At 39.7% G+C, this 14,392-nt stretch overlaps 1 protein-coding gene across 4 annotated transcripts in view; it reads right to left on the bottom strand.

Moving 5' to 3' along the window:
- MYLK (myosin light chain kinase) overlaps positions 1–14,392 on the bottom strand; it is a 198,375-nt gene that overhangs the window by 84,703 nt on the left and 99,280 nt on the right. The window contains exon 1 of one of the 4 annotated variants that reach the window (XM_038142905.1): positions 9,818–9,963. The exons of the other annotated variants lie outside the window; for them this stretch is intronic. Coding sequence (XP_037998833.1) covers positions 9,818–9,914 — 97 coding nt within the window. The 5' untranslated portion in view covers positions 9,915–9,963. Of the gene's footprint in view, positions 1–9,817; positions 9,964–14,392 lie in introns of those variants that run through there. 4 annotated transcript variants of the gene reach the window in all.

Here is a 14,392-nt window from a genome sequence, read left to right as displayed (position 1 = left end):
TTAGAAAAAAAGACAACAACTCACTGAGAAAACCCACTGAACCTCCTGGAGGTAAAAAGTTAAGTTTGTACTGGGGTAATTTGAGCTCAACATAAATTTGGAAGCAGCCTGGAGGGGAAGTTTTTTCTCTTCTCTAGCAAAGCTTTTTCTAGCCAAAATCTTGTCTCACTGGCTCATGCTGCAGGTCTTTTCTTGGCACTGAGCAGGGAGACATTGATGCATGTGAGAATGGAAATATGGGACCTGAGCGAGACCCATTTGGATTGGTGCTATGGAAGCACAACTCTAAAGTGCCTGATTCACCATCAGACCACACTGATCAGCCTCAGGGCTTCCCACAGCACCTGCCTGGAAGTGACTAATGCTGTACAGAAAATAACCAAGAAGTTGGGGGAAACTCATCTAGAGAAATAAACTCCTGTGGTTCACCATAGCCCCCTGGTTTGTATTGGTTACTCAGAGAAACAGCAGAACTAAACAATATCAGCACGGGCACCTTCACTGCTCTAATGCCTTGCAGGAAACCCCTTTGTCCCTCAAAGGGAAACTTTGTCTCACAAAATGTGGAGGAAAGAAGAAATCCACATAATGAAAAAAAAAGGAGGAAAAGAAAGGAAGAAAAGGAAAACCAACCCAAATAAAATAGTAACACAGGAAAAAGGCATAGGAAGAAAAAAGAATGAAAAGTATGGTGAAAAAAAAGTTCTTGATATCCTTTTTTACTGAAATAGCTGATAACATTGCAAATCTAGAAGGCAGATATACAAGAAGAGGAAAACAGGGAAAGAAAAACAAAAGCAGAGGTGCGGCTCTAGACCAACAAAGAAACAGATTTTGTGTCTGATTAGGGAAGTTCAAGTCTTCAGAGAAGGACAGGTAACAAAAAAAACTGAACCAACTCCCAGGAAATTTGACAGTGACAAGAAACAAATTTGCTCATAGTGGTTGCAGCAGCAATTCTACCAAAGCCGTGGTACAAACAGCATTAAGTCTGAGCAGCACTCCACATCTCTCACAACTGACTCTTTGCTCTGTTGGACTCACATGCCTTCTACATGTTGTCTAAATAAATGGATTTTTATAATCAAGGAAGACAATATAGTATAACAGTCTCAGCTTATTAAGAAGAAATGTGTGAGCAACTACAGAAGAAGCAGAGAAGAATCATTTCCCATAAGGAATTTTCCAGCAATGCTAACTCCTCTAAAACATGTGCTGCAGACATAAAAGATTAAGGTACTGGAATAAAACCACCTTCTTGCACAGAGCTGCATAAACATTACATGGAAGCAAGCAAATAATTCACAGTAATTGCATATATGAATCACAAACCCAAAAAATTTAGGCCTCAATTTCTGAAGTTATCTCAGGCAGATGTATCCTATGGTAGTGAGGAGACAGACTGGTATGATATACCTGGCGGTGCAGGCATCTACTCCAAAAAGAGCAAACTGTAGGACTGAAAGGGTAAAATCCAACTCACCACTGCTACTGATCAGTGCTCACTCTTTGTAAGGGAAGCTGTCAAACTGAAATGAAGGGGGTCAGAACTGCCTCACCACTGCACAAATCTTAAAAAATAATAGTACTTACACTAAATTTAAGCACCACATAGGTTTATGCTGACCTCCTGGATGAAGACCAACTCTGTGCTTAAACAGAAACTTAGGATGGCAAGAATAAAAAAAAAAAAAAAAAAAAAAACCAAAACAAAAAACTAAACAATAGAAGTCTGTGAGGTGTGAGTAGTAAAAAACTTTAAAGAACAGAGCTTGAGTACAAGGAAAGTTACTGGAGAGACTAAAGAGCTATTTCCTTGGAGGGAATGAATGCAATCATGCAGAAGAACATTAAGATGGATCATTACATCTGAAATACTGAAAACTCAAAGCTTAGTCCTGGGACAGAAAAGAAAAGCAACTTTCTGAAAACATTCCTATCCTTGTAAATGTACTATATAAAAAATGCACATACACTTTGATTTAGTCCTTCAAATTTAGTCCTTTAGTCCCTGAAGAACCTGATTTTTCAATTCCTGTTGTAAGGCAGTAGTTAAAACATCTCTATGTATTGCTGGTGTTCTTTGGAGCACAGGGGAAATGAAGATATTTCTTTACCAACAGATATAAAAATCTGTTGTACTTAAGAGCTCAAAAATTAGAAGTTATGATGGCTAAAACAACCACTACTTTTACCCAAACATGTGTCATCAAGGATACAGCAAATACAGGGCTAATAATTCTGACTTCATGGCAACTTGAATGGGGTTTCTTCAAAACACAAGCTTTTCCCCCTACTCTAAAAATACATTATTTTAAAGGGGATCTCTAATCTTATGCTACTGTTGTTTAGGAGTGTATGTTAATCAGCAGCATTTTGTACCAACAATTTAATCAGAATATCACAAAAATCATCAAGTATTTCTTGATGTAGCAGCAACAATTAAAAAGGCTTTAGTTCTAACCCATAAATGCTATTTCATTAAGAAACCATGGGGGCTCATTTAATGTAATTTTTTTCCTTTACTTACAATTCGATAGTTTGGCCTTCTAGACTTAGAAAAAAATTAGTTACTTACTGACAACTTTAGTTTCTCACAGATGTTTTACACAAGAAAACACAGTCCATTTTAATTCTGTTATTTAGTCTAAAATCATTGCATTTTCTCAGAAGGGACTGGTACAATCATGCAGAGGCCAAATTACAAAGCCTGAATGTTAACTATTTTCAAATTCTTCTGAAGCTTGTAAATGCTTTTAGTTGTTTATTTATGATAGCACTATGCAGTGACTCAGTGTTTATCTGATAAATGCTTAAACATTTCACAATTTTACGAAGTAACAGGAGCACCCTACATATAATCTACCTAAGGGCTCCTTCAATTTTAGCCTTACAGGTCTTTTTTGGAAAAGCAGCAATAAAATTGATTTTGGAGTGAAAAGATGGGATGCGGATCATTTGAGATTAAGCAAATAACTCCTATTCCTATTTATGTTGAAAAGATACTGTGTGATTTTACTTCCTTTTGAAAACACTTGGCTTTATTTTGACAATAAAATATTGAAGGGAAAACCATACACAAAAAGCTAGAAACTGTTTGCAAAAGGGTGGCTTCAAGTGCAACAACCACAGAAGTTCACGTTCCCTGGCCACTGCTAGGTGCTTGCTAGTTTCATACATCAGGAACAAAATCCATGACCTGTACCAGGAAAATAGTAGGGAAGCAGAAATGAAAACAGGACACAAATACAAAAACTGCACAGAAAGTCCTGGCCAGGATTAGTGCTTGATTTCCCTCATTCCTCCAAAGTCCCTTTGACCACATAACCTCTGCTGGGGTTCAAAATCCACATGCTCTCAAGGAGTGCTGGCTTCAGAGCCCAAAGCAGGAGGAGAGGAGGAAAGGAAGAAGGCAGAGGCAAAGCTCTCAGCTGAGATACTGCAAGTCACTGTGTTTCTGGCTGCAACGTCCTCTTTCGTAACGCTGCAGGGCATTTCTGCTGCCAAAACTACGGACAATAAAAATACGGCACATCTGGCACCAGAAAGGCAATCTGGAACCCAAGGAAAATTTTGTTTGACATTAGCATAAAGGCATGACTTCATTAAGTATCTATGCATCCTCAAGCTTATTCAGCTGGATGTGAAAAAAGAGGAGATCTGATCTCTGTCTATTATGTTAATGCTCTCTAATCACCTATAGCCATTTAATAGCTCCCTCATCACTCTAAATTCTTATTGCTCTCACAAAGGAGTAGGTTCATCTCTAAGAATGAAAACAAAGAATATAAGAGCCAACACACAGTTACTAAAAATTTCTCTGTCAGTTAATTTTCTCTGTCCCTTTCCCTTCCTCAATCGGCTTCTGCTGGTGCACTCAATTCCCTCCCCTCACCATCATGCCAAGGCAGTCCATGGGGGACATCAGAGAGCCCTACCTACTGCTCCTACAGATGGGTTTGATAAAACACAGGTACATTTCAATGACTTCTTTTCAGACCTTGTGTCTAGTTTATTGTAGATAACAAAAGCTGCCACCATTTCATAACCACAGCTGTTGGTTTCACGCAGGTCAAATAGTGTAAGATAATATGGAAGAGAGCTATGATTTTCTGAAAGGCATCTCACAGAGAACAGTTTTTGCACAGAGCCTGGCACAATGTGTAGCTCAGCTGGAGCCTTTCTGGTGGACAGTGATCTCTCTGTCCTTTCAACAGGTTTTTGATAAGGTGTTACACAGGGTGATAGATTTAAAAGTCCATCACAATGATTCCACTTATAAGTTTCCTGGATTTTGCCTTTCCTTAGGCTTTTATATGCATGAATGTTGGGAAACAGTAAGTAATAAGATGCACAACTCAGTGGGAAACACAGCCTGGGAGACCAGAAATAGTAAGCAAAGCATGTAAATGGTACTTTTTATACCCACATATATTTTCACCAAAGCAAAAGGAATATAGGCTTTTCCCACCACATTCCCTTACCCCTGAGGGTTCATTTTTTATTAGAAAGGCACACTAAAAAGCACTCAAATCTTTGTTTAAAAAAGCCACTTACTGCATTAAATCCACAGAGATTAAGGAGAATTTAAATTCTTTCAATTTCTTAGGAAAAATACAAATTCTCGGCATATTCAGATGGCAATGGGAAAAGATGTATTACTTTTGATGTAAAACTATGATGTAGTTATTTGTAAATATGTTAAACTATGATGTACAACTTTGATGTAAAACTAACTAATCTCTTATTCTGTGTTCCATGATTTGTGTAAACAATAGTAAGATAATATATCTACAGTGACTATATACAAATACAGATTATTTATTAACCTGTATTATTAGAAACTTAGGGTGATAAAAAATGCTCTCCTTTTATTTGAATTTTCTCAATCCAGGTTTTAAAGAGTCCTTACATAAATTAAACCTCTGCATATCTGCAGACTGGAAGTCATTGCAAGAGGAGTCTTAATGTTAGCTGTGAGTCTAAACCAAAATAAACTTGAATTTTGTAAAGCTTTGACCTGGATCAGGACTTAGGACTTCAGCATATTTGTAAACATACTTATATTGATAAGCAATGGTGAATTATTGAGCTGAAGGTTCATATCTAATAGAAAAGGGGAAAGATTATGTTGCACTAAACAGTTAATCTAGTACAAATCAATTGCACAATACACCTGTACCAGTTTAATGGCAATTATGCAACCAACTATTTATATTCTAAGGTAAAAGACACAGATAAATCTATATCCTTGAGAGAAGGAAAAAAAGAATCAATAATTTCACCGCGCCATTCCCATTCCCGGATTTGCTGCTGAAACTGAAGGAGAATATCCACATGAGGATGCAAACTTTAAGAAGGTTTCCAAAGACCAGACCTGGGTTTTACCTGGGCTGTAGTCAAACCAGTTAACATTTTATGGACCTCATCTAGTCTAGGAAATTTTCTTGTTCATTTGCCTACCCTGATGTACTGAAGGCATTTTCATGTGAGCTGCAGAATGCTGACATCTCCTGTTGAAATATCAGGACTTCAGCACGCTGAGCACTGCACAGAATCACACAATAATTGAGTTTGGAAGGAGCTTTTGGAGATTGGCCTTTCCAGCCCCCAGCTCAAGCTGGGTCAGCTACAGCACTGCACTTACACACAGCTCCAGTGCAGCAACTCAGTGGCCAGGGCCAGGGTTACAACTGGTTACAAGTCAAGGACACACAAAGAAGAGAGAGTTTGCTGCCTTATGTTCAGAACACTGCAAAACCTTGCAGTGTTTAGTCTTACAAGAGGTTGAATTATACTGGAGGAATCTGTTTGCCAGCATTGGGAGGTTGACTGCCAACTAATGCCTGCTCCGAGCCGTGCGGAAGGGCTGCCTCGGCAACATTTACCATTTATGGTGGTTAAATATCATTCTGCCTCACAGGCTCATAACTCAGCTGAGGAGAATGCTTCACTCACAAAGCCCTGCGTGAGCAGGCTCGGAGAGAGAAGCACCAGATTCCACTAAAACCTCTGGAAATAACACTTGGGTTCACACACAGATCTCAAGCTTGAAAAGAGTTTCACATCCTCAAATGTTTTTGGTGTAAACAAATCCAGCCATTACTAAATCTTAAGCTAACAATGCTATCAACTGTAAAGTTAAGAGATTTTATAAGGCAGAAAATTGATATGAAGACACACATTTGTCTTTCTGTAAAGTGTCTTTGCCTCAGGCCTGAGGCATAGCATTTTCTACGAGTTTTTTTAAAATTCAAAACTTGATTTATAATAGCATAAAAATGTATCAGACCTTTGTGTTCCTGAGACACTGAGGAATATTTCTGCTTTATTAAAGATCTCAGGTTAGTATGCCATTTTTCAAACTCAGGTCATGAGAACTAGGTGTTCAATGACCTAGCAGTGTTATTTACACATTTACCTCCCATCTTTTTTTTTTTTTTTTCCCAGTTATAATCTCTTTTTTTTGTAAATGGAAGGTAAGATTTAAGAGCTGGAACAAGTCTGTATGCTGCCCAAAACTGTTAACCTAAGACTGACAATGCCCTAAGCCTGTACCAGTCAGGGTGGTTGGGGATATACAAAGGAGACCAAGTTCCAACCTTATCTTGTCTGGAAATCTTTATTTTACTCTGGGCTAGGCTTCAAGCCCTATCCTGTAGCTCCATGAATGCTCCTTCTTTCCAGGTTGCTTCCTTTGTAGGGGATACCACCAGGCCAGCATTTTACCCGCTTTTGCCAGCTCAGTTTGTTCTGCAAACAGAGTTGTTCCAGTGGAGCAGTGGAACAGGCTCCCCAGGGAGGTCACAGCACCAAACCTGTCTGAGTTAAAGAGCCATTTGGACAAGGCTCTCAGGCACAAGGTGGGATTCTTGGGGTGTCCTGTGCAGGGCAAGGAGCTGGGCCTGATGATCCTGATGGGTTCCTTCCAACTCAGCATATCCTATGATTCTGTGCGACTGAGATGGCATCCCACTATCAAAAGGCTGCACCAGTAAGAATCATGATGTGGGTGAACAGTCAGAATAGAATAAACTGTCTCAAGTGAATGGGGTCTACAAGGATGATCTAGTCAGCTGCCTGACCAGTTCAGAGCAGACCAAAAGTTAAAGCCTGTTGTTTGGGACATTGTCCAAATACTCCTTAAACCCTGAGAGGCTTGGGGCATTGATCACCTCTCTAGGAAGCCTGTTCCAGTGTTTGACCTCTCAGTAGACGATTCCTGATGTCCAGCCAGAACCTCTCCTGGCACAGCAACCATCCCATGAGTCCTACTGGATTCTGGAGAGAAGAAAACTGCACCTCCCTACCTCCCTCTCTGCTTCCCCTCCTCAGGAGAAAGCTCCAGAAGAGTGCAGGGTTCAGATACAAAATAGATGTCTGGGTTCATAGCAGACCACTTTGCAGTCAGCAGACCAAATTCCTCCCTGACAGTCTCACTGGAAGCTTCTGCAGCCAAAGTGGTGTTTGCTTTTGCCTTCAGAACTGTCTGCCTTATTAATGACTTACCCTGTTTGCAAGTTATTTACATCAAGTAATTGCTCTTTTGTCACTGTCATGGACAGCAACTCCATGGAAGGCCTGAGAGCCTGTAAACCTACCAAATACATTTTAAGGCAGCTCAGCTGTCCACTGCTAACAAATTCCCCAGCATTAGAGACTGGTCTGACAAGGAGAACTTCAGGAAAGGTGCTCCATGTATGCTAAATCAAGCCAGGTCAGCTCCACAGTGAAAACAGGCATTCTACTGAGGCAGTTCTATTTCACCTTCGCATGTATAGTCTCAATTTTTGTGTGACTTCCCAGGTAGATTGTAATTTAATTGCAGGGAGTTGTGATGCACAGATATACAGGTTCCATTAGAGAAAAAACTGGGCTGTGCATGAGCTGAAATGCAATGGAAGCACAGTAAGAACAGGCAAAGCACATGTGTCCCTGAAGATGCCACTGATCTAAAGAGTTACAGCCCCTTCAGCCTTTCCCTTTTCTGGCAAATCCACACTGGAAACAAAATTAGTTATCCTGTGGTAATATTGAAACAGTTCAGCTCCTCTCTTGGGTGAGCAATCAAAAGGATGCTGTACTAAAAATGCTGTTAGGGAATCTCTCAAAGACAAATAAGACTCAGATTGAGAGCTAAGAAACCAATTTTGAAGTTAGACTAATATAAAGTGGGGAAAAAAAGAGAAAAAACAGAACCACATTGTATTTCTGGGTATAGCTGGTGTCAGAAAGGTATTCTAAAGCAAGGCCTGTTTGTCATTTAAGTCCATAAAAGATAAGGTAGCTCTAGTATGGCACTGCTTGTGCTTAGTTTTCTCTTCTTGATTAATTTATACTAAAAATACGTTGAACCAAGACACTACCCTGAGAAGAAAAAAAAAAAAAAAAAAGAAAAAAAAAAAAGAAAAAGACAGTCTGTGTATGTGGCCCAACAGTGAAGCCTTCTTTAAAATGAAGCACACAGCTGTACAAGGTTCCTACCCTCTGTTCTGATCCTCTGCTGCAAAGGAATAATAGATGCTTCCCTTAGGCAACTTCTGGAGAGCTTTAAAGATTGGGCTAATCCTGTGAGGTAGTTTGACGGCTGTTGGAGTTCCCATTGGCTAATCTACATCAGCTGCTCTTGAAAACATTCTTTGGGGTAACATCACACCCCTGCTTTCAAAATTATGCAGGCATTTATTCAGTGAACAGGTTTTATATGTATTTTGATGACTTCCAGTTTTCAGCTGAAACTTAGAACAATATAGAATTTGGCAATCCAAGGTGGGACAGTTTGCCCTTTGACCAATGCAGGGCTGCTCCCCACTGTTATAATAATCATCTGTTTTCTGTTATTCTATTACATAATAATTTAATGCTCACAGTATTTGACCATGTGTCACAGTTGATTTAAGAGTAAGTTTTTTTCTTTTCTTTCTTGTCTTTTAAATTATTTTTTTTTCTGTCAGCATCTCACCTTTTAATGTCATTTATAAGAAATGTTAATGCAATTTCTGACATTTAAATTTTTCTTATTCTGCATGCACTCATCCCTCATTTTTATCCAAATTTGGTTCCACTTTTTCTGAAAATGATTTATAATAAGAAACTGTCTTCAGAGTGTATTTTTTACACTGATGTCACATCTTCTATCATTAAGAGCTTTCATACAGGTTTTGCTTTTGCCTTTCAGTTATGGTTTCTATCTGGCATTCTGTTTCACATTTGGTCTTGAGGTTCTGCAAGAAGGCAATTTAAAAAAAGATAACCCCAAACTTAGAAGGGTTATAGCTTTTGATGGACCATACAGAGTGCTGGACTGAGATCTTTGGGGCACTCCCGGAAGCTTTGCAACAGAGTTTTTTTTTTTATGCTTATGACAGTTTACCTCTGACTTTTCAATACAGTAACAAAACCCCTCTCCCTTTCACTTAGTGCTCTGAAACCAATTCTTACACAGACAAGTGGTCCCACCCAGCTGGGTGGGAATGCCTTTTGGACATTTAATATGACTAGACTGGCATATTTTGTAAAGTCATCTCTAGTCACTTATGTTATGCCTGAAATTAAGAAAAATGCTTTCAAATAAGCAGTGATAAGCTGCCACAAACATTTCATCAGTGTTGATAAGTAAGAGTGTTCTTTGCCAACCTTTGGCAGAAATATGGATTTCAGAGAAACAGAGCTGTGGCCTCCCAAGGAGAGGCTGCTTACTGCAGTGATAACCTTCTTTAAACGATTAATATCTAAGAAGGCTCATTCTGAGACAGAAAGAAAAACAACCCATGACCTGAAGAGAGCATTTCTCATGACTGAAGGAAAAGATTCCTACCTGAAAGGTTTTCTTCCACCTGGTTATATTTTATGGTCCCACTCACACCAGATGGGAGAGTGACAGGAACAAAACAAACCGGTTTTTCAGACAGCATCTCCCTTTGCTGCTCTGATAAACTGGCTGCAGCAGGGACTGTGGCAGGCTTTCAGGTGGCTCTAATCTGCTCGTGCAGTGACCAATGAATGACTACAGTAATCGGCTTGGAAGGGCTACAGGCTTCCCAACATAGACACTTATGCTGGGGAGGCTGCGCTGGGGAAAAAAAAGCATGAAAGGAAAGTGGTGGGGGAGAAAGGAGAACAGATGTGAGTCCAGGCAAATGCACTGCTGGCAGGGAAAGAGAAATGAGGTCAAGAGCTAATAAGCGGGAGCAGCACTATCGACTGAACAGTGTTTGCTTACAAAGAGTATTAGGCCTGTATTAAAAAAGAAACAAACAAACAAAAAACCAGCAGTGTGCAGAAAACAAGCATCAGCAGAATGTGTGGCTGCAGGGCTTTAGAGTCCACAGGAACACTGTGGCTGCCAGCCTGCCCTGCTGCTCATGGGCTCCATCTTAGAAACAGCCAGTGACGTTGCTGCCTGGGGCAGGGGGGCTGCACGAATCTAAAGGAGTGTGCAGTGGGTCAGGTTTTTTGTTTGTCCTTTACTGCAGAGCTGCAAGGCAGAGGACATTCTCCTAGGAGTCACAGCAAGTGCTCTAGCTTGATACCATAACTAGAGAAAGCTGGACCAGGCAAGCACCTACCCCTCTGACATGCAAGGGTTTTTTGAAAAATAAGAGAAGCTTCCCCATGCAGTATTGATGTGGTTTGGCACAACAGAGCCCACCCTCCTCCCACTCTCCCTGCAGTCCATAATCACGAGTAGCACACCCAAGTACTGGTATGAATGTCAGGTAATTGAATATCCCTTTGACACCTTGTTTCTACAGGTGGACCTGACCTATAACTCCCTGTAAGTGATCAGTTAACTGTCAACCACATATCAGAGGGCTGATCTCAGGAATGAGGCAGACCTGAAGGACTGTCACCATCCCTGGGAGCTGGCCTTACCTTCCAACTACACCAGTTATTACCTCCATTTGTCTTGCTTTTATACTCTGATTGTCACAGCCTCAGAAAAACAGTAACACCAACTCACTACACGCGTACATCCAGAGTCAATTAACTTTTTCTCACCTCAGTTTCCTATTCATAAAAAAGTGATTAAAATATTCAACCACCCTGATTAAAAATTAGTAATAAATTCATAATAAACACAAATCATAACTTATTCATAGCCTGATTAATAAATTCATAACGAAACCTGAGTATCTGCAATCCCCATCATTGTGTAATCACCATATATTTCAGGTGACCTGAATGTACCCTGGATTTCCATGTTAAGAGCTGGTTAGTTTGCTTGTTTTTTTAAGTAGGATGCCTGGTGTATTTAAAAATGGCTTGTATACCTATTTTCATATCACAGAACAATAAGAAAATTGCAATATGAAATGTGAAAATGCAAACACGAAATACAATAGTTTGCACATACAATAACAGGAACAAATCAGTTAAGCACATGTTGTTAAAAAACTTTAAAAATAAAATGTGCATCAGCCCCAAGGCCTCCCAAACGTTGATTTTCCTGTGTGTAGAAAACAATGCCTAAGGAAAAAAAAATCCTACATTTACTAGGAAATGGAATCAGTTCAGGAATATCTATAATTGAGTGTTTGAATAACACTGAACCACGTTTCTCACCTCTCAGACTAAGATGCATTAGGCCAATTGATCTAGCATTTACCCAGTGCACCCCACTCACTGGGGGGTTCAGTTAGAAATAATTCTCATGGTGAAGACATTTGTTAAGGTGTTTTTTCCAGGAAGCTCTGCTCAGTCTCTGTAGTTCCTCTCTACCTGTGTGTCAGCTTTGAGAAACTGCTGACAGAGGGAGGACAGCTGTCAGGGCTCACCTCATCTACTTAGTCCTTTACAAGACCAAAATCAGCTTCACCTTGATTAACTTATTCTCCACAGACTACCTGATGGATCTACCCAAATTTGCTCAGCCTTCAGATCACTTAAGTAGAGAGATCTGAAGTGATCTGGATAATTTCTTACTTTAAATAAGCAGAAGACTGATGAATTTGAATTTTTTAAGACTACTGCATTTCTGTATTTTCCATCCATATGAAATGTGGGACTTTTTTTGACACAGTGCCAAAAGTCTTCTACAAACAACTAAGTACCTTCACCCTTTTCCATACAAAACTAAGGAGTAATACTGAGGTTGCCCAGTGCTAGACAGAATTAATCCTGCTTAATAATAAGGAAGAAAAAGACAACCATAAACGAATCTGAGACTGATGACTTAGAAGGAAAGTTATGCCACAATTAGCTTAGCTAATTATCCAGGGCCCAATGCAAATCATGCTGAAACTACTGGAAAAAATCCCACTCTTGTATTTAACTGGACTTGGAACAGTAACCCTTTATTGGGCAAACAACCTTTAAAATGTTTCCTACGATAACTTCCTTACTCAAAAACAAAGTAATAGACCATCAAAAAGGCAAAGAATTCACAGAACTTGATTAGAAAATATGGTGTGTGGCTAGATAACACCTGTAACCTACTAGCAGGTTAAGGATCATCTTGTACTACAATTCAGATATGAATTGAACTGTTTGACACTCACTATCTTAACTTCTAATTTTTCTGAGTTATCTGTGAGCTGAATTTCATTTAGAAAAATAAAATTGTGTTTTACTGTTAAGAAAGGCTATTCATGCCAGGTAAAATTTCCCCAGTGAGCAGAGTAGATATGTCCCTTCATGAGATCCTTGCTGCAGTAGAACAGCAAAGCCAAAAATGGCAGTATGGATTGAAATGTAGACCTAGACAGAGATGTATCCAAGGACCACAGAAGCAAGGTAAGGAAAAGCTGGATTCTGAGACTGGTCTGATCATATGCCAAGCACAAACACTCCTTCTTAGATTAAATATGGCTTACTTCTCAGATAAAAAAGGAAAATATTTCTCTAACAATGAATGAACAAACTGAGCACTGCAGCAAACCTGACATCCTTAAATCATCAATTCAGGAACAATTTTACAGACTTTATTCCTAAAATCAGTGTTTGGTCAGGAGAGGATTTTTGAAGTTTTCTCCCTTTCTGCACATACATATTCTGTTGTAATCTGCACAGGCTGAGCATTTAGAGAAACCTTAGTAGCAGCATTTAGAGACTCAGAGAACTCTAATGCCAAGAAGCTTTTTATAGAGATTCTGATGGAAAAATATACACAAACAGATAAGAGACTAGGAAATTAGATTTTCAATTTGGTACTATTTTTGGCAAAATCCACATTGATCTGAGGAAAGTTACTGTAATCCTCATGGCCACAGGGATAGAATGAGTTTTAGGGAGGAAGAAGACAGGATAGTTAAAAATGTAAAAAGTTTTACAGCCTGTCATGTATGTTCTTAATTCTGCTCTTACTCTTCTCCCTCCCTACTTGATGACTCCTACAAAATGGAATGGGATGCAGACGAGAGAAACCAACTCCCCATGATGGTGACAATGCAGCCTTCCAGCCCAGACTGTGTAAAGTGCAAGAGGAATCCAACACAGTGCAACAGAGACTCCATGGCCTGCACACAAACTCAGGGAAAGGCTCCCGTGTTAGCATTGCCTGTCAGCCCTAAAATAACTCAGAAATGCTCTGTAAGAGGGGACTGTCCCTTTGGTTTCTGAGTCCCAGTCAAGGATCAGAAAGCCCCAAGTGAAAATCAGCTCCCTTGAGGTTGACCACTCTTCACTGGTCTTTAGCTAATGCAGATGAAACACTTCAGAGAAATCATAACTGATAATTTTGAAAACAGATTAGTTTCAGGTTTACTTTTATTTTCAGGTTTGATATTTTCTTACTTCATGCCATTTTTCAGGAGGGGAGGGTGGAGAGGGGATGACTATATTTCCAATTTGGTGCCAGAATGACTTTGTTTTTATTTTAACCTTATCACACAGAATAGGGGCAGGCATAGCACTAAAGAGCTGTAGACAAACACCCCAGAACACTGGTAAACAAAGACAAAACTTGAGATCCCAGGGATCGGGGTACATTTCCCACCAAACTGAATGTACAAATTTCAGGCAGGTATTACTTGGTCATAAACAAAAGGAATAGTTCCCTTGGCAGCCATCACTCAGCAGTCTGTTGGACAGGCAGTGACAAACTTCTGTAACTTTGGGGAAAAATCATTTGCAGGTGAAAACTACCAGATTCAGGCTTGATTGTAGAGGGAGGGAGAGTCTGAGGGAAGGGGATTGAAGAGAGAGGCAGGAGAGGATAATCTCCAGGCCATGAAACAAAACACCTGAATAGACTGATGCCAGGCGAGATTGAGAGAATAAAGACCATGATATTGATGGATACTACATCACTATCCACAGAATTCTGTCACCTCTTGCCTTCACTTTGAATTGTGGTGGTTTAGAATGTGTTTGTTGAGATTCTAGTACAGAATTATGGCTTTCATGAACAAATCAATTCTGTCAAATCAGCACTGTCAGATTTCTGAGACAA

This window comes from Motacilla alba, chromosome 7 (assembly GCF_015832195.1).
Source record: "Motacilla alba alba isolate MOTALB_02 chromosome 7, Motacilla_alba_V1.0_pri, whole genome shotgun sequence".
Classification (NCBI taxonomy): Eukaryota; Metazoa; Chordata; class Aves; order Passeriformes; family Motacillidae; genus Motacilla; species Motacilla alba.
The sequence above is the reverse complement of the archived record's forward strand: the minus strand, read 5'-3'. Positions and strand labels throughout refer to the sequence as shown.